General features: G+C 45.2%; 1 protein-coding gene across 1 annotated transcript in view; it reads right to left on the reverse strand.

Moving 5' to 3' along the window:
- LOC140069148 (NACHT, LRR and PYD domains-containing protein 12-like) overlaps positions 1–24,033 on the reverse strand; it is an 82,645-nt gene that overhangs the window by 30,675 nt on the left and 27,937 nt on the right. The window contains exons 5-6 of the mRNA XM_072114522.1: positions 22,790–22,855; positions 9,323–11,051 (exon numbers count right to left, since the gene is read on the reverse strand). Of these exons, the coding sequence (XP_071970623.1) occupies positions 9,323–11,051; positions 22,790–22,855 (1,795 nt within the window). The remainder of the gene's footprint in view (positions 1–9,322; positions 11,052–22,789; positions 22,856–24,033) is intronic.

The raw sequence follows: 24,033 nt of genomic DNA on the forward strand, positions 1-24,033 counted from the left end.
AGGAGCCATTACACCATTATACCTCACATCATTATACAAACTGTCAATCATGTGTATAGGATTATTTCATACACAGGTTGCAGGGGGCGCCAGCACCAGGAAGCACATAGAGGAGCCATTACACCATTATACCTCACATCATTATACAAACTGTCAGTCATGTGTATAGGAGTATCTCATGCACACAGGCGGCAGGGGCCGCCAGCACCAGGAAGCACATGGAGGAGCCATTACACCATTATACCTCACATCATTATACAAACTGTCAATCATGTGTATAGGATTATTTCATACACAGGTTGCAGGGGGCGCCAGCACCAGGAAGCACATAGAGGAGCCATTACACCATTATACCTCACATCATTATACAAACTGTCAGTCATGTGTATAGGAGTATCTCATGCACACAGGCTGCAGGGGCCGCCAGCACCAGGAAGCACATGGAGGAGCCATTACACCATTATACCTCACATCATTATACAAACTGTCAATCATGTGTATAGGATTATCTCATACACAGGTTGCAGGGGGAGCCAGCACCAGGAATCACATAGAGGAGCCATTACACCATTATACCTCACATCATTATACAGGCTGTCAGTCATGTGTATAGGAGTATCGCATACATACAGGCTGCAGGGGGCGCCAGCACCAGGAAGCACATGGAGCAGCCATTTCATCATTATACAGGCTGTCAGTCAAGCACTGGGGGGTGTGGCTGTGCCTCCCACTCATGAATACGCTGGACAGCTTGAATATGTTAATGACTCATTGGACATTTTACAGGTCATTTGCATACAGCTTTAGGACCTCATTGCTTAAGTTTACAGGCATGTAGAGGGACAATGAATGGATAGAGGCAATGCTTTATAATGGCAGTTTATGAAAATATATTTAGTTTAGGGGTTAATTTGCCTGACAGGTTCTCTTTAAAGACAAAGTCGAAGACAAGTTTTTTATATGTCCTCAGGATAACAAAATAACACATTCTGTAATTCACTGTTATTAACAAAAATGCAGCATTTCACAGGCATAAGTCCAACCTTTCTCTATCAGTCCCGGGGCACACAATTTCAGTTTCCCCTGGACACCACCCTGTGACTTCTCTTAGGGTCAGGTGGCCATCTTGGATGAGATCGTGCAGATGAGATTTCTGTCTGTTTATGCTCTGTGTCTGTAGCCACTCCCCCTGCAAGGAAGCTCAGAGACACTGATCAAATCCTGTCAGCACATCATGAGCAGAGAGAGAGGCTGCAAACTACAAGCTACAAGGAGATAAGTGATCCGGGGGAAGGGGGAGGCAGGCACATATCTGTGAGATGTAGCGGAGCTCATAGTGTAATGGTCTATCAGCCTCTGTGTAATCATCTCATGCATCTCTCATCTGTCTCATCCCTCTATATGTCAGTGTGTTAGTACAATGTCAGAAGCCAGATTAAATTGTATATACACCTGTACCCTGATAATGTAACCACATTGTCACCTCACAGAACTAGATGGATCATAATGGGGCAGATTTACTTACCCGGCCCATTCGCGATCCAGTGGCGCGTTCTCTGCGGTGGATTCGGGTCTTCCGGCGATTCACTAAGGTAGTTCCTCCGACATCCACCAGGTGTCGCTGCTGCGCTGAAGTCCGCCAAGACCCGCCGGAGTTCACGATCCTATACCACCTGGTGAAGGTAAGTGCGACCCTTTTTTTTCAAAAATGCGGCGGTTTCTCCGAATCAGTCGGGTTTTCGTATGGCCACGTCCCCGATTTCCGTCGCGTGCATGCCGGCACCGATGTGCCACAATCCGATCGCGTGCGCCAAAAACAGGGGGCAATACAGGGAAAACCGGAGCAAAGCAGAAATATTCGGGTAACACGTCGGGAAAACGCGAATAGGGCTCTTAGTAAATGACCCCCAATGTGTCTGCTAGAGAAGCCCCGCCCACACCCTGGGATTTTGCACTGAGCAGCCAAGGGAGTGATAACAGCAATAACACTGAGTAACATTGTAAAGTAAAGGGTAAAATGATCCTTATTGTGTAAACATCACGAGGGGATTGAAATGTGAGAATTCTCATTTGTGGGAAAACCCCTTTAAGCCACAGGGGCAGATCCACATATAAATAACTGAAAGAAGTCGCCTTATAGTCCTTCTTCCCTCCTGAAGTAAACAGTTGGGTTATTCCCTGTGTAAATCTTTCATTCCTACATTTCTACCCGCTTTGTACTTCACACAGGGAAGAAACCTTCTTTTCACTGGATTTTTTATTTTTCCTTTTTGTGGCTGTGTATTATCTCATCTTTAATACATTTTGTTTCCCATGGACTATTTTTGGTAAAAGATTTCCTATGACTGGATCGTGTCGGAGAATGAACCAATTTTTATTTATGACCTGATGAAATGATTGGGAACATTTATTACCTCCATTGTGTTCTTTCTTAATTTTTCATTACTCGTATTGCTATTATTTAACCCATTTTTCTCTTCTTATATTTTTTATGCTTTTTTTAATATCTTATTATATAGTTTTTTAAAAAAATATTCTCTTCTAAAATTTGTAAGTGTATCATTGAGACTTCCATAACATTGATTCAGCCACACAAGCAGACAAGTCCCCGCGCTCTGCCGGTGTTCACTATACGCGCAGCTGTCATACACTCTGCCTTCAAATAATTTCTCAATCCACTCACCCCCTTCCCTCTGGTACTTAGCCCTGATCACTCTCTTCCTATGAGCCGGTCACAGAGGGAGAAGTGTCCTGGCTCCTCTCCTCTGCTCGCCCCATTACCTGCATCAGTGACCCCATCCCCTCGCCCCACTACCTGCATCAGTGACCCCATCCCCTCACCCCACTACCTGCATCAGTGACCCCATCCCCTCGCCCCACTACCTGCATCAGTGACCCCATCCCCGCGCCCCATTACCTGCATCAGTGACCCCATCCCCTCGCCCCACTACCTGCATCCGTGACCCCATCCCTTCGCCCCACTACCTGCATCAGTGACCCCATCCCCTCGCCCCACTACCTGCATCAGTGAGCCCATCCCCTCGCCCCACTACCTGCATCAGTGAGCCCATCCCCTCGCCCCACTACCTGCACTAGTGACCCCATCCCCTCGCCCCACTACCTGCATCAGTGACCCATCCCCTCACCCATCTACCTGCATCAGTGACCCCATCCCCTCACCCATCTACCTGCATCAGTGACCCCATCCCCTCACCCCACTACCTGCATCAGTGACCCCATCCCCTCACCCCACTACCTGCATCAGTGACCCCATCCCCTCGCCCCACTACCTGCATCAGTGACCATATCCCCTCGCCCCACTACCTGCATCAGTGACCCCATCCCCTCGCCCCACTACCTGCATCAGTGACCCCATCCCCTCCCCCACTACCTGCATCAGTGACCCCATCCCCTCACCCCACTACCTGCATCAGTGACCCCATCCCCTCCCCCTGCATCAGTGACCCCATCCCCTCACCCCACTACCTGCATCAGTGACCCCATCCCCTCCCCCTCTACCTGCATCAGTGACCCCATCCCCTCGCCCCACTACCTGCATCAGTGACCATATCCCCTCGCCCCACTACCTGCATCAGTGACCCCATCCCCTCACCCCACTACCTGCATCAGTGACCCCATCCCCTCCCCCACTACCTGCATCAGTGACCCCATCCCCTCACCCCACTACCTGCATCAGTGACCCCATCCCCTCCCCCTCTACCTGCATCAGTGACCCCATCCCCTCGCCCCACTACCTGCATCAGTGACCATATCCCCTCGCCCCACTACCTGCATCAGTGACCCCATCCCCTCACCCCACTACCTGCATCAGTGACCCATCCCCTCCCCCACTTCCTGCATCAGTGACCCCATCCCCTCGCCCCATTACCTGCATCAGTGACCCCATCCCCTCGCCCCATTACCTGCATCAGTGACCCCATGCCCTCGCCCCATTACCTGCATCAGTGACCCCATCCCCTCCCCCACTACCTGCATCAGTGACCCCATCCCCTCACCCATCTACCTGCATCAGTGACCCATCCCCTCGCCCATCTACCTGCATCAGTGACCCCATCCCCTCGCCCATCTACCTGCATCAGTGACCCCATCCCCTCCCCCAATACCTGCATCAGTGACCCCATCCCCTCGCCCCACTACCTGCATCAGTGACCCATCCCCTCGCCCCACTACCTGCATCAGTGACCCCATCCTCTCGCCCCACTACCTGCATCAGTGACCCCATCCCCTCACCCCACTACCTGCATCAGTAACCCCATCACCTCGCCCCACTACCTGCATCAGTGACCCCATCCCCTCTATAACCCGCCATCTCTCTCTATAACCCGCTCTCTATAACCCGCTCTCTATAACCCGCTATGTCTCTCTATAACCCATTCTCTCTCTATAACCTGCCCTCTCTATAACACGCTGTCTCTCTCTATAACCCTCTATGTCTCTCTATAACCCGCTCTCTCTCTATAACCTGCCCTCCCTATAACCTGCCCTCTCTATAACCTGCCCTCCCTATAACCTGCCCTCTCTATAACCTGCCCTCTCTATAACCTGCCCTCTCTATAACCTGCCCTCTCTATAACCTGCCCTCTCTATAACACGCTATGTCTCTCTATAACCCGCTCTCTCTCTCTCTATAACCCGCTCTCTCTCTCTCTATAACCCGCTACCTCTCTATAACCCGCTACCTCTCTATAACCCGCTACCTCTCTATAACCCGCTATGTCTCTCTATAACCCGCTATGTCTCTCTATAACCCGCTACGTCTCTCAATAACACGCCGTCTCTCTATAACCAGTTCTCTCTATAACCCGCCATCTCTCTATAACCCGCTCTGTCTTTCTATAACCAGCTCTGTCTCTCTATAACCAGCTCTGTCTCTCTATAACCAGCTCTGTCTCTCTATAACCAGCTCTGTCTCTCTATAACCAGCTCTGTCTCTCTATAACACGCTCTCTCTCTATAACCCGCTCTCTCTATATAACCCGCTCTCTCTCTATAACCCGCTCTCTCTCTATAACCCGCGCTCTCTCTATAACCCGCGCTCTCTCTCTCTATAACCAGTTCTCTCTCTATAACCCGCTCTCTCTCTCTATAACCAGTTCTCTCTCTATAACCTGCCCTCTCTATAACCCGCTATGTCTCTCTATAACCCATTCTCTTTATAACCTGCCCTCTCTATTACACGCTGTCTCTCTCTATAACCCTCTATGTCTCTCTATAACCCGCTATGTCTCTCTATAACCCGCTCTCTCTCTATAACCCGCTCTCTCTCTCTATAACCCGCTCTCTCTCTCTATAACCCGCTCTCTCTCTCTATAACCCGCTCTCTCTCTCTATAACCCGCTCTCTCTCTATAACCCGCTCTCTCTCTATAACCCGCTCTCTCTCTCTATAACCAGTTCTCTCTCTATAACCCGCTACCTCTCTATAACCCGCCACCTCTCTATAACCCGCCGTCTCTCCATCTCTATATCCCGCTCTCTCTCTCTATAACCCGCCCTCTCTATGTTATGTCCTCAGTAGAAATCCAGCTGCATAGGTTTCCGTCTGCAGTGTAAGGTTGGTAACAGCGCACATTTCCTAGCTTGTAGTTTTCAATGCACTATGGGAAATGTCCCGAGGCATTGTGGGAAATGTCCCGAGGCATTGTGGGAAATGTCCCGAGGCATTGTGGGAAATGTCCCGAGGCATTGTGGGAACCTCTTTATGTCATGGTGGGAAGAGGAGTTCATTTACTCTCACCACAATACCTTCAAGGGGAGCATTGTCTGGTACGGGCGGTACATCGACGATATACTGATTGTGTGGTCGGGTGGTGTGTCGTCCGTGCCAGACTGCCACATATCTTAATAACAATTATGTCAATCTCAGCATGACTTTCAGTGTGGATCAGGTTGAAGTACCTTTCCTTGATTTACTGTTGAAGGGCTACCCGGCAGAGGGAAAAGTGGGCACCAGCCTATACAGAAAACCCTCAACACAATTTTAAATGCATCCAGCAATCATCCTGCACACACTATCAAGTCTATTCCTGCAGGAGAGTTTATAAGACTTAAGAGGGCATGTACTGACCAAAAAGAGTTTCTCAAACAAGCCAATGCATTAAGCCACAGATTAGCCTCTAGAGATTATCCTAAATGGATGATAGATAGAGGCTTCAAAATTGCCAATAAGAAAGATCGGAATATTCTTTTATCCACTCAAAAAACATCTAAAACCCATTTTGAAAAATATAAAACAACTTTCTCTACCTAATTTAGCTCTGACTTTCCACAAATTGTCCACATTATTAAGAAAAATCTACCGATTCTTCATCAGGATGACAAATTAAATGTCATCTTGAAAGACGGATGTAATTTCATATCAAAAAAAGGACAAACCTTAGGTGCCATTCTTTCTCCTATCATGTATATAGGTTCTACTACCCACAAATTAAAAACCAGAATTGCGGAACATTTAAGGGATAGCACAAAAAAACTTTCAGAAAAACATGGCAGGAGCATCCAGACATTTTGCAAATATACATAAAGGTGATACATCCTCCTTTTGCTACTTTGGATTCGAAAAGGTACACGCTCCGCCCAGGGGAGGGGACAGGAGAAAAATATTATTACAAAGAGAAGTATTTTGGATTTTTAAGTTCGGTACCAGGTCACCTCAGGGTTTAAACTTTAGAACGGATTTATCATATTTTTACTAATCAGATGTTTGTTTATTTGCATCCACAGAATGTCATTAACTTCTCTATGTTTACAGAGAGGTGGAAATGCCATTTCGTGTTTGATTGCATTCGTATACAACAATCTTTTTTCTATTGGGTTATATATCATACAAATATTTTTATTAGAAGCCTTTATTTATAGATCCGAGTCTAGTTGTTTATACTGACAGAATGTTGGTAACTTTTGCATGTTTACTAAGAGTTTGAAACATCATTACGGGATTGATTGCACCGGCACTCAGTAGGTTTCGTTTCCAGGTTTCATAACAACGAATACCATAAATGCTAGCTGTTACTTACAGATTTACCATCTGTTATCAAGGTTTTCTTCTTGCTATGAATATTATAATGTCTGTATTGATTACATGGGGTTGTGTGAAATACTACGATACATACGATTCATTGTTACGTATTGTGACATATGATTAACACACACCCCTTATCCTTTGATTGGTGGATTTTTCCTTTATATTCTTAAACACATTGGGGCAGATTTATCAAGCTGTCTGAAAGTCAGAATATTTCTAGTTGCCCATGGCAACCAATCACAGCTCAGCTTTCATTTTACCAGTGCTCATGAATATTTAAAAGGGGAGCTGTGATTGGTTGCCATGGGCAATTAGAAATATTCTGACTTTCAGACAGCTTGATAAATCTGCCCCATTGTGTATTTACATGCTATGACTAAGAGCTGCAGTAGCTCGAAACGCGTCAGCTGTAACCTTGTTCTACCCATCATGTTTTAATCTTTGATACCAATAAAGAAGAAAGATTTTAAGGAAGTGCCGTGTTCACCTTGATTGAAAATGTCAGATTACACCCCGTGCTAACATGTAAGAGGACAGTATACTCTATAACTCCCTCCTCGATCCCCTACAATCTGGTTACCGCTATTTACTCTCCACTGAAACTGCTCTAAAGTCTCCAATGATCTCCTCACTGCTAAATCCAGAGGAGACTCTTCTCTCCTCATTCTTCTGGATCTATCGGCAGCGTCTCATACTGTGGACCCCCAGCTCCTCCTCAGGGGCTTCGCTCCATTGGCCTGAAGGACCCTGCAGTCTCCTGGCTTTCTTCCTATCTCTCTGACCGCACTTTCAGTGTCTCCATCTCTGGATCTTTCTCTTCTCCTCTTCCTCTCAGTGTCGGGGTTCCTCAGGGATCAGTCCTAGGTCCTCTCCTCTCAGTGTCGGGGTTCCTCAGGGCTCAGTCCTAGGTCCTCTCCTCTCAGCGTCGGGGGTCCTCAGGGCTCAGTCCTAGGTCCTCTCCTCTCAGTGTCGGGGGTCCTCAGGGCTCAGTCCTAGTTCCTCTCCTCTCAGTGTCGGGGTTCCTCAGGGCTCAGTCCTAGGTCCTCTCCTCTCAGTGTCGGGGTTCCTCAGGGCTCAGTCCTAGGTCCTCTCCTCTCAGTGTCGGGGTTCCTCAGGGCTCAGTCCTAGGTCCTCTCCTATCAGTGTTGGGGTTCCTCAGGGCTCAGTCCTAGGTCCTCTCCTCTCAGTGTCGGGGTTCCTCAGGGCTCAGTCCTAGGTCCTCTCCTCTCACTGTCGGGGGTCCTCAGGGCTCAGTCCTAGGTCCTCTCCTCTCAGTGTCGGGGGTCCTCAGGGCTCAGTCCTAGGTCCTCTTCTCCCTCTATACTGCCCCCATTGGACAAACCATCAGCAGATTTGGTCTCCAGTATCATCTCTATGCTGATGACACCCAGCTAAACATATATGCTAATATGGCTTAAGATACATTGGGAGGACATGTCAGAAATCCATATGTTACAAAATGTCTTGTATTAGAAGAAGTTGAACAGAATTGGAGCAGTGAAGCTTTTTGTGAAGCTAAGAGTAGAAGAGAAGGTTTTTGGATCTATGAAGTAAAAACACGGACTCCTTTAGGCTTAAATGGCGAATGAGAATCACAATATGATAATGAATTGTATGAATAAAACGCTTTTTATAGATGAAATTTATTCTAGAATACACTGTATCACACGCTGCACTGCAGTCACCTGCGGCTGGGACGGTCTATATGTGTACGATGATATTGGGAGGCTGTGATATGTGATATGTAAGGTGGGAATAATCTGTACATTAGGTGTTTGTGGTAGTTTCATGCACTTTATATATGTAATTATACTTTATTTATAGCATTGATGTATGGATTATATTAGTTTTTATGTATAGGAGGAGGAGAGTACAAGCCCCGGAAGGAGACGGGTAGGAGCGCGCAGCGTGTGACTCTTTGTAAAGTGTTTTTGCAGATTTTATGAATTTTTCCTTTTTATTGACTTGATTTTTGAGAATAATGAAATCTCTTTTAGAATAATTTTGCGGTCAGTATTGCAGTATTGTGACTGTTTCCTGGCAGTGCGGACCATCCAACTAGCGGCTCTAATGTGATCCGAGTCCCTGGAGGCCCCGTTTGTTTGATGCACACAAGCTTAGACCTGGGAAGTGTTTGGTGGTTGGCATTCCCGTTACTGCAAAAGAAGACCGCGGATCTTTACACCGTATGATTTTTACCTTGAAGATACTGTGTAAGGATGTATGGAAAACAAACTCTTTAATTCCACTGAAAAATAAAATCTGATTAGTATTTTACCTCAGAGACCGGAGGTTGTGTAATCCTGGTGCAAGTCTTTCTAATCCCTCAGGGGTTATAGAACATCTGGATAGATCGAGTCCTTCTATATGTGAGCAGCACTCCATGATGAATGATAACACGGTGCAGTCTAGAGCTGAAATCGTAATGTTGGAAAGGTCAAATCTTCGGTGTGATTTTAACGATTCCTGCACCAGAACCTTATTCCTGGCTTCAAACAGATACCACAAAGTCCTGAGAAGACACTGCTTTTGGTTCTTACTTTCCATCACACTCTGTTCTTGTGTACTATAGTTATTCTGCCTCTGTTCCTCAGTAATGAAGTTCTTCAGCCAAGTGATGACGTCTCTGGAGGCCTGAGCTGCTGGTGTGTCCAGGTATCCGGTTAGTAGTGACCTGGTGGTGGCATCTGATAGACCACACAGGAAGCGGAGGAACATCTCACCTCGTCCATCAGGATAGGATTTGGCTTTCTCTAGTGATTTCTGTAACTTCTCAGGAGAATAATCGGCATAATGCACAAAGGCAGAGAAGAATTCCTGGACAGTGAGATGTAAGAAGGAATAGGACACAGGTTCCCCCGATTCCATCAGGAAACTTGATAAGAGCTTTGACTTATTGTCCACATGGAAAGACTCCAGATCCCGACCATCAAATATAATCGTGTGATTCATGACCCCATGTTCTGCCATCCATCCGATGGACTGCAGGAGCTTCTGGGCGCCACTTTTCTCCAGGCTGTGATTGGACAGGATGTTGGCGACAAATATGGCAAAGAGCTGGGTCACGGTTCTGGGTAATAATGAGACCTGCTGGTCACTACTTGTGGTCTGGAAGCTCCTGGATAATACTGTACAGATGATCCAGCAGTAGGACGGGAGGTAACAGAACGTGTACAATGTGTCATTCTGCCTCACATAGGTAAAAGCCTTTTCTGCCAGTTCAGGATCATGGAAGAAATTGTCAAAGTAAATCTTTCTTTCTTCTGTGAAGAATCCACTGATTTCTACCATTCGCTGGAAATCCCTACAATCCATTGATGCCAGTCTGGTCGGGCGACTGGTCATCAGAACAGAACAACCATTAAGAAGAGACTTTCCCACCAAACTGACCACAATGTGACCACAACGTTCCGGCTGTTTAGGGTCGGAGCACAAGTGACGGGATGTGAAATCCATTGTCTGATTGCTTTCATCTAATCCATCAAATATAAAGAGAAGTTTCTCTGGATCTTGTAGGATGTTCCCGAGCTGCTGCCACAGATGTGGGTATTGAAGAAGGATCAGGGTCTCCAGACTAACCTTATCCAGTTTGTTGAGTTCTCGAAATTTGAAGAAGAAGACAAAAGAGAATCTTTGATAGAGATCGCCCTTCACCCAGTCATAGACAATCTTCTGCATCAGCGTGGTCTTCCCTACCCCGGGCACTCCGCTCACCAGCACCATATGTGGTACCAGTCTGGACCGGTGGCACCAGCGGAACATCTTGTTGGGGGAAATACGTTGTAATTCATGATGTTTCTTCTTTACATATTCCTCATGTCTTGCCCCGGTCTCTATGAGCTCATTCTCAGAGCGTTCCCTAAAGTGATGAGTGGAGACAAGGATGAGGGTCACATAACGTGTGCAGAAGGGAAAACTCTCCTCCTCCTGGTTACATCTCGGAGGTTTGTTCTCTACAAGTTTCTCCGTTTTCTCATATAAATGTTTCTTGTGATGGTTCTGGATTTCTATTGAGCAAAAAAGAAAATGATGGTGAATATAAGAGGCGAATATAGAAGAACAAAGCAGAAATACAATGATGTTGTCTCGATGAGTATGTCTACAAGCAAAATAAATGGCCGTTAAAAACTGGAAAACATCGGTCTGGAGTCCACAGATGTCTGGATTATGACCAATCAAAAATCTGATGTAAATACTTTTGTGTAAAAACTATAAAAACAATAAAACAATACTCAGGTAGGCTGTGGCGTTGTACCAAGGGGCCCAAAGAGTGCCAAGAAAATATTCCCCACACCATGACACCACCACCACCAGCCTGACCCGCTGATACAAGGCAGGATGGATCCATGCCTTCATGTTGTTGATGCAAAATTCTGACCCTACCATCCGAATGTCGCAGCAGAAATCGAGACTCATCAGACCCGGCAACGTTTTTCCAATCTTCTACTGTCCAATTTCGATGAGCTTGTGCAAATTGTAGCCTTAGTTTCCTGTTCTTAGCTGAAAGGAGTGGCACCTGGTGTGGTCTTCTGCTGCTGTAGCCCATCTGCCTCAAAGTTGGATGTACTGTGCGTTAAGAGATGCTCTTCTGCCTACCTTGGTTGTAACGGGTGGCGATTTGAGTCACTGTTGCCTATCTATCAGCTCGAACCAGTCTGCCCATTCTCCTCTGACCTCTGGCATCAACAAGGCATTTCCGCCCACAGAACTGCCGCTCACTGGATGTTTTTTCTTTTTCGGACCATTCTCTGTAAACCCTAGAGATGGTTGTGCGTGAAAATCCCAGTAGATCAGCAGTTTCTGAAATACTCAGACCAGCCCTTCTGGCACCAACAACCATGCCACGTTCAAAGGCCACAAATCACCTTTCTTCCATACTGATGCTCGGTGTGAACTGCAGGAGATTGTCTTGACCATGTCTACATGCCTAAATGCACTGAGCTGCCGCCATGTGATTGGCTGATTAGAAATTAAGTGTTAAAGAGCAGTTGGACAGGTGTACCTAATAAAGTGGCCGGTGAGTGTGTGTATATATATATATATATATATATATATATATATATATATACAGTGATATGCAGTGATAATAGGTAAAACTGTATAGCATGTGCAACGGCCAGACCACATCTGGGAACGATCCCATTTAATCTCTCTGAAACTGATCTAAGAGGTCTACAATGTTTTATATCCCTGTATAATGCCTCATATGAAAGTACAAATGACTAATGCAATACTGTTATACCCGCCAGCAAGGACAGATCAGGTGCCCCCTAGAGTATCCGCATATCCAGGGAAGTACACTTGTTTCCAAAGGACCGGTAAAGGAAAGTCAGTAGGGAACTTAACCGCTGAGTTTTGTAAAAATACTATTTTGGTAAATGAGGATAAAGATGGATATAAAGCACAGTGGTTCCTTAACCAAACTACGACTAGGACTGATATATGGGGGTTATGTGGAGATTTGAAACTTAGACCTAGATTGCCTGTAAGTTGGTGTGGTAGTTGTGCTCTCTTACTCAAGTACTTATGCCATTCCAGACAGTAGTGGAGTTCCCAGGGAAGTACCTGATGAATTTAAAGCAAGAAATCAAATAGAAACAGGGTTTGAGTCAATTTTCTTTTGGTGGATTACACTTAATAAAAATGTTGATTGGATAAATTATATTACTATAATCAACAGAGATTTATAAATTATACTAGGGATGTGATAAAAGGAATAGCAGAACAACCTGGTCCAACATCCCTAATGACACGGCAGAATAGGACGGCCATAGACATGTTGTTAGCTGAGAGCGGAGGGGTCTGTAAAATGTTTGGTACTTACTGCTGTACATTTATTCCAAATCAAACAGCTGCAGATGGAAGTATAACCAAAGCACTACAAGGTCTTACGTCATTATCGGAAGAATTGGCAGAACATTCTGGTATCGATAACACCTTTTCAAATTGGATTTAGTCATGGCTGGGTAAGTGGAATATATATATATATGGTGTCGAGTCCGTTTATCTCACTGACAGTCGTGACATCCATACTTGTGACATGCGGATGTTGCTGTATCCCTTGCATAAGGGGACTTCTTCAGAGATGAATAGATACAACAATTTGGAATCAAACAATAAGTTGGAATCAAATCTTTCTAAAGAAAAATTATAAATAAAAAGAAGAGATGATCCTCCTTCACTTTGGGGAGTTCGGTGAAGAAAATAATGAGAAATCCCGGCAGTAGCCTTTTTCTACTGAAGTACCTAAAGCAGGGAAGGAAGCGTCATTTCTTTTCTCAAAAGGGGGGATTGATAGGGATACCCTAAAATTATAGTTATAGTATAATATTCCTAGTCAGCATTTAAGACACCTTGGGATACAGACCTTCAAACGTCTTTTAGGAAAGATTAGTTCAGTAAATACCATTGTTCAGACTACGTGTGGTATATGCCTATTCTAAAGTGTATAAAAGACAACTACCTGTTCAAATAAAGTGTATTTTGTGCTTTTTGCTCAGACTAACTTTGAGTCTGTGTATATCACATATTGCTTGTGAGCTCCATGTACTATTTAATAATTCGGCTTCCGTCCAATATACTCCCTGCACTGGTCGACTTGAGACCAGACCCAACAATGCCCAAGCTGATGGAGGTGGAGACTGAGGAGAAGTGAACATGGCGTTTTACATTGCGGCCATACTAACTTTGCTGGTGTTCCTGCTCTATCCTCCTCCTCGTGCTGCCACCGAAATCTCACGGTCTCAACTCCACCCGTAGTGCCTCACCAAAGTGTGTTTGTACTCCCTCATTTTTGTTTCACGCTCAGGTATTGGAATGAAGGATGGATCCAGCAGTATGGCCACCCAGTATTCAGCAGTGTATCCACACAACTCAGATGTCAGGGAGCAGGCACTGGAGCATATAGTGACTTAGGTGGCCCAGGCTGCCAAGAGGCAAGAGCCAGGTGTTCTCAGTGTCTCCTCCTCTGCATCTCACCAACCAATGACGCCCATGAGCAGCTCACGGTGCCCAACACCTCCTTCTGCTTTAAAACTGTTCACTGCTGACAGTGTAGTAGCAGACCACCGGTCTGGAAACCCACCCTGTGAGCCTTACGTGGTGTGGACTGGCACCTCTTCTTCCTCATCCGTCACCATTATATCCTATGTCATGGCCTGAAGAGCTTTTTCTAGGAACCAAAAGATGGGATCATCGGCTCTGACCATATTTGTGGCATATTGGAAGCACAAATGTCCCTCATGGAGGCCTAGAGTTGTTGGCGAGTTCTGTTGGTCACTACTTCAACTCACCTAGGCGTTCTGTAGGTAGAATTCCACAACTGCCTACTTATGTTGACATACCCTGTCCAGCATAAGTAAAGTGGTATTCAGTCTAGTTGCTACATGTTATATGAGGCGGTGGGTGGTCAGGTCAAAGTTCCTCTGCTGTGAAGATAGGCAAGCAGGAGCAGGGTATGAGCTTCAAAATTGCAAACACAAGGAGTGAACCGTAAGCAGCAGCCCCTGGCAGACCTGTATAGTTGGCCAGGAACCTTTGCACCACTAACTCGAGCAAAAGTGCAACACATGGGACATACGTCAACTTGGCTCGACTATAAGTTTCCAGCCATTGTCGCACACCAGCTTGCCGGGCTTCAGCTTCAGCAACAGCAACCACTCATCTGTTTGCTCCTGGAGCCGGTGTACGGTCATTCACCCAGACAGATAAGTTTTAGCACAGCCTTTTGCTGTTTCCCTATGGCTTGGCTAAAAGTGATGCTGTGGGCGCTGTGCTGACTGGAGGAGTAAGCAGGAGAGGAGAAAGCAAAGTAGGATGAGGAAATGCTCCTATTCAGGACCTAAGCTTGTACATGTGATGGGACAAACCTTCACTGAGGGTGAAAGGATCGTGTGTTTACGTGACAGTGGTGCTGCTGGTGGTGGCGCCTTACCCTCCCTTAGCAGGGAAACAGGAGGCTTTGTGGCTGAGGAAATGGTGGAACAGGATGGGCCAACTGAAGCAGCAGGGGAGTCTTAGGTGTTTCCAGGTTTATTGGTGTCTCCACCACTGCAGCTCATGTTTACTCTGCAGGTTCCTGGTCATGCATAAGGTGCTCAGATTGTTAAGGCTTTGGCCAAGCTTTTTGGACTGATGGCACAGCCTGCATTCTGTGAAAAAAATTGCAGGCACACTGCGGGCACCCTGTGGTATGGCCTTTATTTCCTGGGTTCCTGGGCACAGGTTGTAGCAGTCAACAAAATGGCTAATGTATGCCTGCTGCGCCTTGGACCTCCCGCTTCTTCCACCTACAAGTATTCTTCTTATCTTTAATCTTGGGAATTTTACAACACTGGGACAGGGGCATTTGGATGAGCCACAGTTTCCAAAATAGGAGAGTCATTCTATAGACTGACTGCTCCATGACTTGTGGCTGAAACGACTTTGTTTATTGGAAGGAGGCTGAAATGGAGGGCTCTGCAATTCCAAATGAGGATAGGCAGGGTGAAGATAACCCCTCGGAAGTTGGTGCACTGCCATGTAATTGACCAATGGTTCAGCTTTGCATGACCTATTTGGGCCTACCAGTACACATGCCCACCCTGGTGCCTACGTGCACCAGAAGAAAACTTGGAGGAGAGACTGAACACGTCCTCTCCCTGCAGGACCAGTTTCATCCCCATCAGCAGCACCACAGCCACGTCCTTATCCCTTAATTCTTGCTTTCCTCATTTTAAAAGATCTGCAGTACCAAACTTTACTGTGACAGGACCTTTACAATCAAGGTATTACTGGATGCTAGTCACTGGCAAAATTTTATGATCCACATATTAAAGCCCAATATTCTCTTACAATGAATTTTTTCTGAGCCACATATTAAAGCCCAATATTCTCTTACAATGAGACTTTTCTGACCTAGTTAATAAGGGAAATATTCTCTGAGAACACATTTTTTAACCAAGTATTAAAGCGCAATTTATTCTGTCAACAAGGCTTTTTTGAACCATTTATTAATAGCGAAATATTCCCTGTTAACAAGACTTTTCTGAACTACATATTAAAGCACAATATTCTCTCACTACACTACAGTAAGTGCTCAGAATTCTAGTGCTGTAATTATTGTATTATATTGGGCTTCATGCAGTATCTATGAACTGGGCTCATATTTGGTGCTGTACATATGTATAGAACTTGGTTCTGTTCTGTATTTATAATTTTTGCTTGGTTTTGGAGCTTTACTTATGGTGTGTGTTTGGATCTGGTACGGTATTTATGTGCTGTATAGAACTTGGTTCTAGTGCCTGTGTACTTTCTTCTGGTTGTAGTATTTATTTATGGGGCTATGTTTTTGAATGAGTGAATAAGTTAGATTATTAGTTAGTTTATTATAGCCCTCATTTACACAAATGTTTTCACGGCCATGGATTCCACTGCCAGCATGTGAGCAGTGCCACAAAAGATGGTCAGGAATAGGACCTAGTCTATCTTTTCAATCAGGGCAGAGGTCTATTGTTATCTGTGTTGGAGGGATCATGTTCCCCTGTTTGTGGCCCTGCTCACAATGTGGACCCATCGCTTCCCAATCCCTCACTTTCCTTATTGTTGTATAGTTAGACATTTGATGCAGTCCTGCTTTTCCCTCTGCTGTTGATATGTCTGGCTCTGAAGCCTGCAGACATGGTGACATCACATTGTGCCTACTGGCCTTTGTGGCACATACCAATGGCAGAGGCTCAATGACGATTGTATCCAATTCAACACTTGAAGCCAGGGACATCCCTATCACCTCCAAGGACAGGGGGGAAGTGCCCAAAATCCAAAACAAGATGGTTTTGTGGTATGCAGTAAATATATATTTTTATTTGCTATTTTCCACAGGCTTCTCTATTATGACTTGGAGAGGAGGAGGAGCATGTTACGTGCTGCATGTAGCGCGTGGTGCATGGAGCTGGAGGTGATGATGCAGATCGCCCGGAGCTGACCTAACCAGGTGCTCACTCATGGCTCACATGCAGATGTGTGCGATTGTGTCGCCCTCTGATTAATATTGGAGCAGCATGTTAGCCTCGGACGACACCAAATGCTGATCGGATCCTCAAGTTTTCTTGCTGCCACTGGAGTACGGATGACGTGGTCGATCTAGCTGTCTGGAGAAAGGCATCAACACTCTCCTGGTCTTTGGAGGTGGTGGCGTTCTCAGGAGGGCTCAGTTGCCCCCTCTGTTGGTGCTTCTTGAAATAGGAAGGTGCTTCTGTCCCTCTTGTGCCCCAGATGTCCCGGATATTCTGTGCCTGGAGGCGATTTCGTGAGCAACTTCTCTTAGAGCGCTCCCCAGCTGAACAATAATTAGCCACTTGGGTCTGGGGTGTCTTCTTGCAACTTCTATTGAAGCTAATAATATCTTGCCGTCTGGTGTCCGTATTTTACTTTTACTTAAAAATTACAGCTATTTGGCTAACTAATCCGTACTGATCTCTTTGTTCCGCGTTTTGTCCGATGCCCAGAGTTCTGGTGACTAGTGAGAGAACTCTTTGTATCACTCTTTCTAAACTAACTCGGCTGTCGGAGCCCTAAACAGCCAGGCTTGCTTAATTGTTAACTTTTACTAATATCCAGCGACTATATCATTATTAGTTATGCATCGAGAGAACTTCATGCTGGACAAATACTGTCCGCGCTAATATTATCTCCATTCTTGGTGTCTATATTTTGGTTATCTGATAAACTAACCGCTGTCTCACTGTCTGATCTAGTGAGAGAATTCCCTGCTTAATGCATTAGTCTTCTTGTACTTATCCGGCTCCAGCCTTGCTTGTATAACGACTAACCTCGCATTGCATAGTGTACGGTTCATTAATTTACCAAGTCATCAGTTAAATCTACAAGACTTGTATATCGTTCTATACATGCCGATTTGTGTAGATTTTCACCCGGCTGAAAGGAAAAAGAAGGCAAAATGGAAAGGCTTTTGCAATACCCCATCTCTTCACAGGGTAAGGGAAATAAGGAGAGAGACATAGGGGTGTAGCTGCAATACAGCCCGCTACTGATGAAACCATGGATAAATCCAGCAATGATGACTGGTGGGGGTGAGGAGGGGGAAACTGATAACTCCTTAAAAGGTATATCTATATTCACTAAGATCGTGCGTCTGATATCCTGCATGTGTCTCTTCCCCGCTCAGGTCCCCGGAGTTCACCTTCTTCTTCCTGGTGCATGTAAGTGCATTGTCCGTGTATAATGCGCTGTGCGGGCAGTCACTAAGATCCTGCGCCCGATATCCTGCATGTGTCGCTTCCCTGCTCAGGTCCCTGGAGTTCACCTTCTTCTTCCTGGTGCATGTAAGTGCATTGTCCGTGTATAATGCGCTGTGCGGGGAGTCACTAAGATCCTGCGCCCGATATCCTGCATGTGTCGCTTCCCCGCTCAGGTCCCCGGAGTTCACCTTCTTCTTCCTGGTGCATGTAAGTGCATTGTCCGTGTATAATGCGCTGTGCGGGGAGTCACTAAGATCGTGCGCCTGATATCCTGCATGTGTCACTTCCCCGCTCAGGTCCCTGGAGTTCACCTTCTTCTTCCTGGTGCATGTAAGTGCATTGTCCGTGTATAATGCGCTGTGCAGAGAGTCACTAAGATCGTGCGCCCGATATCCTGCATGTGTCACTTCCCTGCTCAGGTCCACGGAGTTCACCTTCTTCTTCCTGGTACATGTAAGTGCATTGTCCGTATATAAAGCGCTATGCGGGGAGTCACTAAGATCGTGCACCCGATATCCTGCATGTGTCGCTTCCCTGCTCAGGTCCACGGAGTTCACCTTCTTCTTCCTGGTGCATGTAAGTGCATTGTCCGTGTATAATGCGCTGTGCGGGGAGTCACTAAGATCGTGCGCCTGATATCCTGCATGTGTCGCCTCTCCGCTCAGGTCCCCGGAGTTCACCTTCTTCTTCCTGGTGCATGTAAGTGCATTGTCCGTGTATAATGCGCTGTGCGGGGAGTCACTAAGATTGTGCGCCTGATATCCTGCATGTGTCACTTCCCCGCTCAGGTCCCCGGAGTTCACCTTCTTCTTCCTGGTGCATGTAAGTGCATTGTCCGTGTATAATGCGCTGTGCGGGGAGTCACTAAGATCCTGCACCCGATATCCTGCATGTGTCGCTTCCCCACTCAGGTCCTCGGAGTTCACCTTCTTCTTCCTGGTGCATGTAAGTGCATTGTCTTGTGACACAATATGAAAGTTAAATCCCGCGCTCAGTCAGATTCAGTCGAAATGTAAGTGAAGCAAATGAGTGAGTGGAGAAGGTATTGAAAATCTGAGGTCATCGGGTGGGCACATCTGCCCCAGCTACAAAATTGCTCCAGAAAGCGTCTAGGGTTATATCACCTTGGGCAATGGGTAAGGAGTTGTGGGATGGGGGGTTGGGGTTGCCTTGGTGGTTGATGTTTGGGTTGAATAGTAGAGATGTTATAGGAGTAGAATATGATCTATAATCTCCATGAATGAGTATGATTAAGGTGATATCTGGGAATGTGCGGGGCCTAGGTGATAAATTGAAGAGAAAATCCGTTTTCGACTTATGTCGTTCATATCAATCAGAGGTGACTTGTTTACAGGAAACCCATCTCTTAGGGGATAACTATAGGAGATATAGTAAACCATGGCCAGGCCACTATTACCATGCCACTTTTTCATCATATGCTTGTGGAGTGAGTATTCTGAAAAGTAACAGGGTTTGTTTTCAAGAACGTGGGGCCAAACTTGATCCGTTAGGCAGATATGTAATCCTATATGCCTCCATGTATGGTATGAGTATGGCTTTGGTAGACATTGACCTTCCTCCTGCGGCCCCAGTGGAGGTTTCAGTGAATACCATAAACCAACAGGGTTCATATGCAGGGCTGCCTGGGGGGATTTCAACTACGTAGTAAACTAAGGAATACAAAGGTTGGTGTAACAATGGCCAAGCAGTCTATTACAATATTTGGTAGACTGGTCTCCGAGCTAGGATATAGGGATATCTGGAGAGAGGAATCCTGAAAAGACGGCATAAACCGTATATACCGGCATATAAGACGACTTTAGAAGACTGAAAAGTCTTCAGTCTGGTCGGGGGTCGTCTTATACGCCGGTAATGTTTCTTCTCACCTTTCCCGCGATCCACCGAAGCTCCGCTGCTACACTCCGGACCCTGAGGAAGTCTCCACTTGGGAGACGGAACGCGTGGGGAGTCCTCCACGTCCTCCACTACTGCTGAGCCGCCCTGTTGACTTATTGTACTGATGCCTGCCTGCTGACCACTGACTCGTAATGTATACTTACCCATTTATTCTATAGCCGCACTATGATTGTTATGGCAGATTTATCTTCATCTGTTCAGGGTCATTAGACAGCTTGGGCCTTATTCATCCTTCTATTGTACTTGTATCATACTAGGGGACAGGTTCCACTGTATGGAGGAGGTGTTTGTTTGGTGAACCTTACCTGGTTGTGCCAAACATTTTGACTCATGTATGTTTTTTAATTGTTTTTAACTTGTCCTTCATTCCTTGATGGAGTTTTTCTATTGTTGAAATAAAGATTTATCACTTTTTTACACAATTTTGTCTATTGGCACACCTCTTTTTCTCTTTGAATATTTTATAGCTTAAAGAGGACCTGTCACCCTTAAAAACGGCACCAGGAGATGTTACTAAAGTAAGCAGCTCTTCGAGCTAAAACAGACGCAGCAGAGTTACACTGTTAGAGTTATCGGAAACCTCTGCTAACTAACAAACACCGCGGCTTCACACTAGAAACGCCGGACCGCTCTCAAAGCAGTGTAACACGGCGGCATCCGTTTTGCTCCTTGTGCAGTTTTTGAGGGTGACAGGTTCTCATTAATGTAAAACCCCTGGTACACAAACTAAACAGAAAACTGCAGTACGGAATAGAATGCGTAGTTATTTATAGATGGTGCTATCGCCGCAGATTCTGTTCATATTCGCTGTTTTTGATTCCCTCAAGGCACTTTTTTTATGGAATGGGAAAGTCACGTATAAATTGTATGCTTCTGTGGATAAGGGAGGATTTGCTATCCCCGACTTTTTTAGTTATTTTTTAGCAGCAGAATGGTGATAAAGTAATGGTAATTATATTCTAGAGATGAAATGATGTATGATATGGAATTTATTAGAAATGGCTGTTTACACACAGTTTGATTACAAGGCTTGTTATCCTAGGCCTACACTAATGCAATGGGTAGGGGATATGATTGGGAGCAGGGGGGACTTAAACATAACTCCACTATGTGGATTCACAAGATGGTCTTTGGCCCCTATGGATTAATGGAGATTTTGCAGCAAGAAGGGGGTTTAGCACCAGGTACCGGATGCGAGGAGTCTAAAATCTTGTGGGTTTGGCCGTGGATGGGGGATCGTTTTTTTTTTTTTGCCCAGCTCAAGTAACCTTTTAATGCCCGGTTGACCAGCGAGGAATTCAAGGAAGAAGACCATCCCCTGAGGGATATGTTTGTTCCCAGAAATAGGAAAGGAATATTATCGGGGGTCTATAAAAGTGAGAAGTACCCCCCTGTGAGGGAATGTTAGGAGAAGTGGACAGAAGATGCAAAGGATCTGGAGGAATGGGTGGACTCACTGCACATGATTAGAAAGACCATCAAGAATGTCCCCCATTGTCTCTCAGACAATTGTGCATAGGGAACATCTTACGCCAAAGCGATTGAAATATTTTTGGAAAAAAAGCGAAGAAGGTGCCCAAGATGCATAGACGCTGATCTTGTCCATATGCTATGGAGGCCTCCAAAACTGTCTCGTTATTGGACAGGAGATGTGGATAAAATGCAAGTAATATTTGATTGTAGTTTTCCATTTAATCTACAGGTTTGCATCTTGGGCTCAAAAATAGTCATCACTGGTTTACTGAGATGCCCCCCCAAATGTATTAAAGGTCTTTTTTTTTGGCAAGAATAGTAATTTTGTGCCCTTCGAAGGACACGAAGGATCCCAAGGTTAAGGATTGGCAAGAAAGAGTGGATCTCCTGTGTCTTGTTGAGAGATAGGAGGAAACGGTGTAACGAGAGAAGTTATGGGGAGATTTGTCTGAATAGATCTTACTAATAGTAATGAAGAATCGCTTCCTCATTAGTACATAGCTGTTCAGTGGATCCAGAGGCTCGGGAAGTATCGGTCTTGTTAGTATTTTACCCCACAATGTTTGAGCTAATCCGCCAGGGGAGGGAGGGAAGTGAGATGAAAGAAGAAATGGTATTGATGGATTTTTATTGATTGTGTATAAAGTTGCTATAAAGTAATGTTTCCCATGTATTTGTATTACTTGATTTATTACATTAAAATATATATAAAAAAAAAGATATGTCTGGCTCTGAAGCCTGCAGACATGGTGACATCATCACATTGTGCCTGCCGGCCTTTGTGGCACATACCAATGGCAGAGGCTCAATGACCATTGTATCCAATTCAACATCCCCACCACCTCCCAGGACAGGGGGGCAGTGCCCCAAATCCACAACAAGATGGTTTTGTGGTATGCAGTAAATATACATTATTTCCCACAGGCTTCTCTATTGGACTTTGTCACCACAAATAACATCATAATGTAGAAATGCCACCAAATCTGGTGAAACGTGAAAAAAAGTGATCAAAACCCCCTCCATGAGTTCACCTGTGGTATGTAGTTCTGTTCGTGTTCATTTACCTTCGTGGAGACAGTGAACGTTGTTACTATAATCTGTATATAATGTGCACTTACCTCTCAGCGCTGGGGGTAGGTTGTGTCCTTCTTCATCCAGTAGGATTTCCCCCGGCAGATCCTCACCTAATAAGAAATGAGAGATTTGTAGGATTTTCTATGGACCTCATCAGCACTGGATGTACACATGTCATATACATATGAGAAGATACAGGACCGGGACCAGGTGTGATGATCCAGAGGCACCAGACGCCCAGCCATGTCTAGCAATGGTGTTATCTTATCTTTCTTGTTTATTGGGATGACTGTATATCTTATTCCCTGCTATTTACTGGAGACTTTCTGATTCATTCTGACTAATTTGTCTTGGGTGTAAAAGTTGTAGACTAATGGTCTTAGCAGACCTCGTTCTTACAATGCATTCTCCAAAGTGCACATCTCAAGTGCACAGACTGAATTATACCAGAACCTAATCAGAAGTGAACAAAAGGAGTAATAGTCGAACTAAAATGACTAATCTTACGCTTTCAAAATGTTATTTGAAAAGCACATTCACACTATTAGCTCTGTCCTCCATCGCCGACCTACCTATTCTAAACCTTTCAAATGTCATCCGAAAACCCACCTGTTCAGAATTGCCTAATACACACAATAACTGCACGGTTATACACATGGATATACCTTGCGTCTCCATCTACCCTCATATAGATTGTGAGCCCTCACAGGCAGCCTCCTCTGTACTCTTCTTTGTAGTTTGTGTATTTGTTCTTGTGATTGTACGGCCCCATGGAATTACTGCTGCTCTGTACAGAAATACTAATGATTTCCATGTGATTAGACCCATTAATGGGACAGATGTTTCAAACCGTTTGCATAAGAATTCTATAGTATTTAGCAAAAAAACCTCTGATGACTTGTGTCTGATTCATCAAATGTTTAAGACACTTATAGATACTTTTCTAACTATTACAACAAAGGGGGGGGGGGGAGTTGCTGTGTAGGGAGAAGTTATTACAAATTATGCAAATGCACCAACATTTTCATACAATTTTGTAATGTTAACTTTACCTACTAATAGGAGGTGTAAATTACTGTATTTTTCGGACTATTAGGCGTGCAAAAAATCCTTTAATTTTCTCAGAAATAAAAGGTGCGCCTTATAGTCTAGTGCACCTTATATATGAACTGTATTAACAGACAACAGCTGCCTTGCACTCTGCACAGGTCTGCCACCTGCTGGCCATTCATCCTTATAATCAGGTGCGCCTTATAGTCCAGTGCACCTTATATATGAACCTAGACAT

This window comes from Engystomops pustulosus, chromosome 7 (genome assembly GCF_040894005.1).
Source record: "Engystomops pustulosus chromosome 7, aEngPut4.maternal, whole genome shotgun sequence".
In the NCBI taxonomy this organism is placed as follows: domain Eukaryota; kingdom Metazoa; phylum Chordata; class Amphibia; order Anura; family Leptodactylidae; genus Engystomops; species Engystomops pustulosus.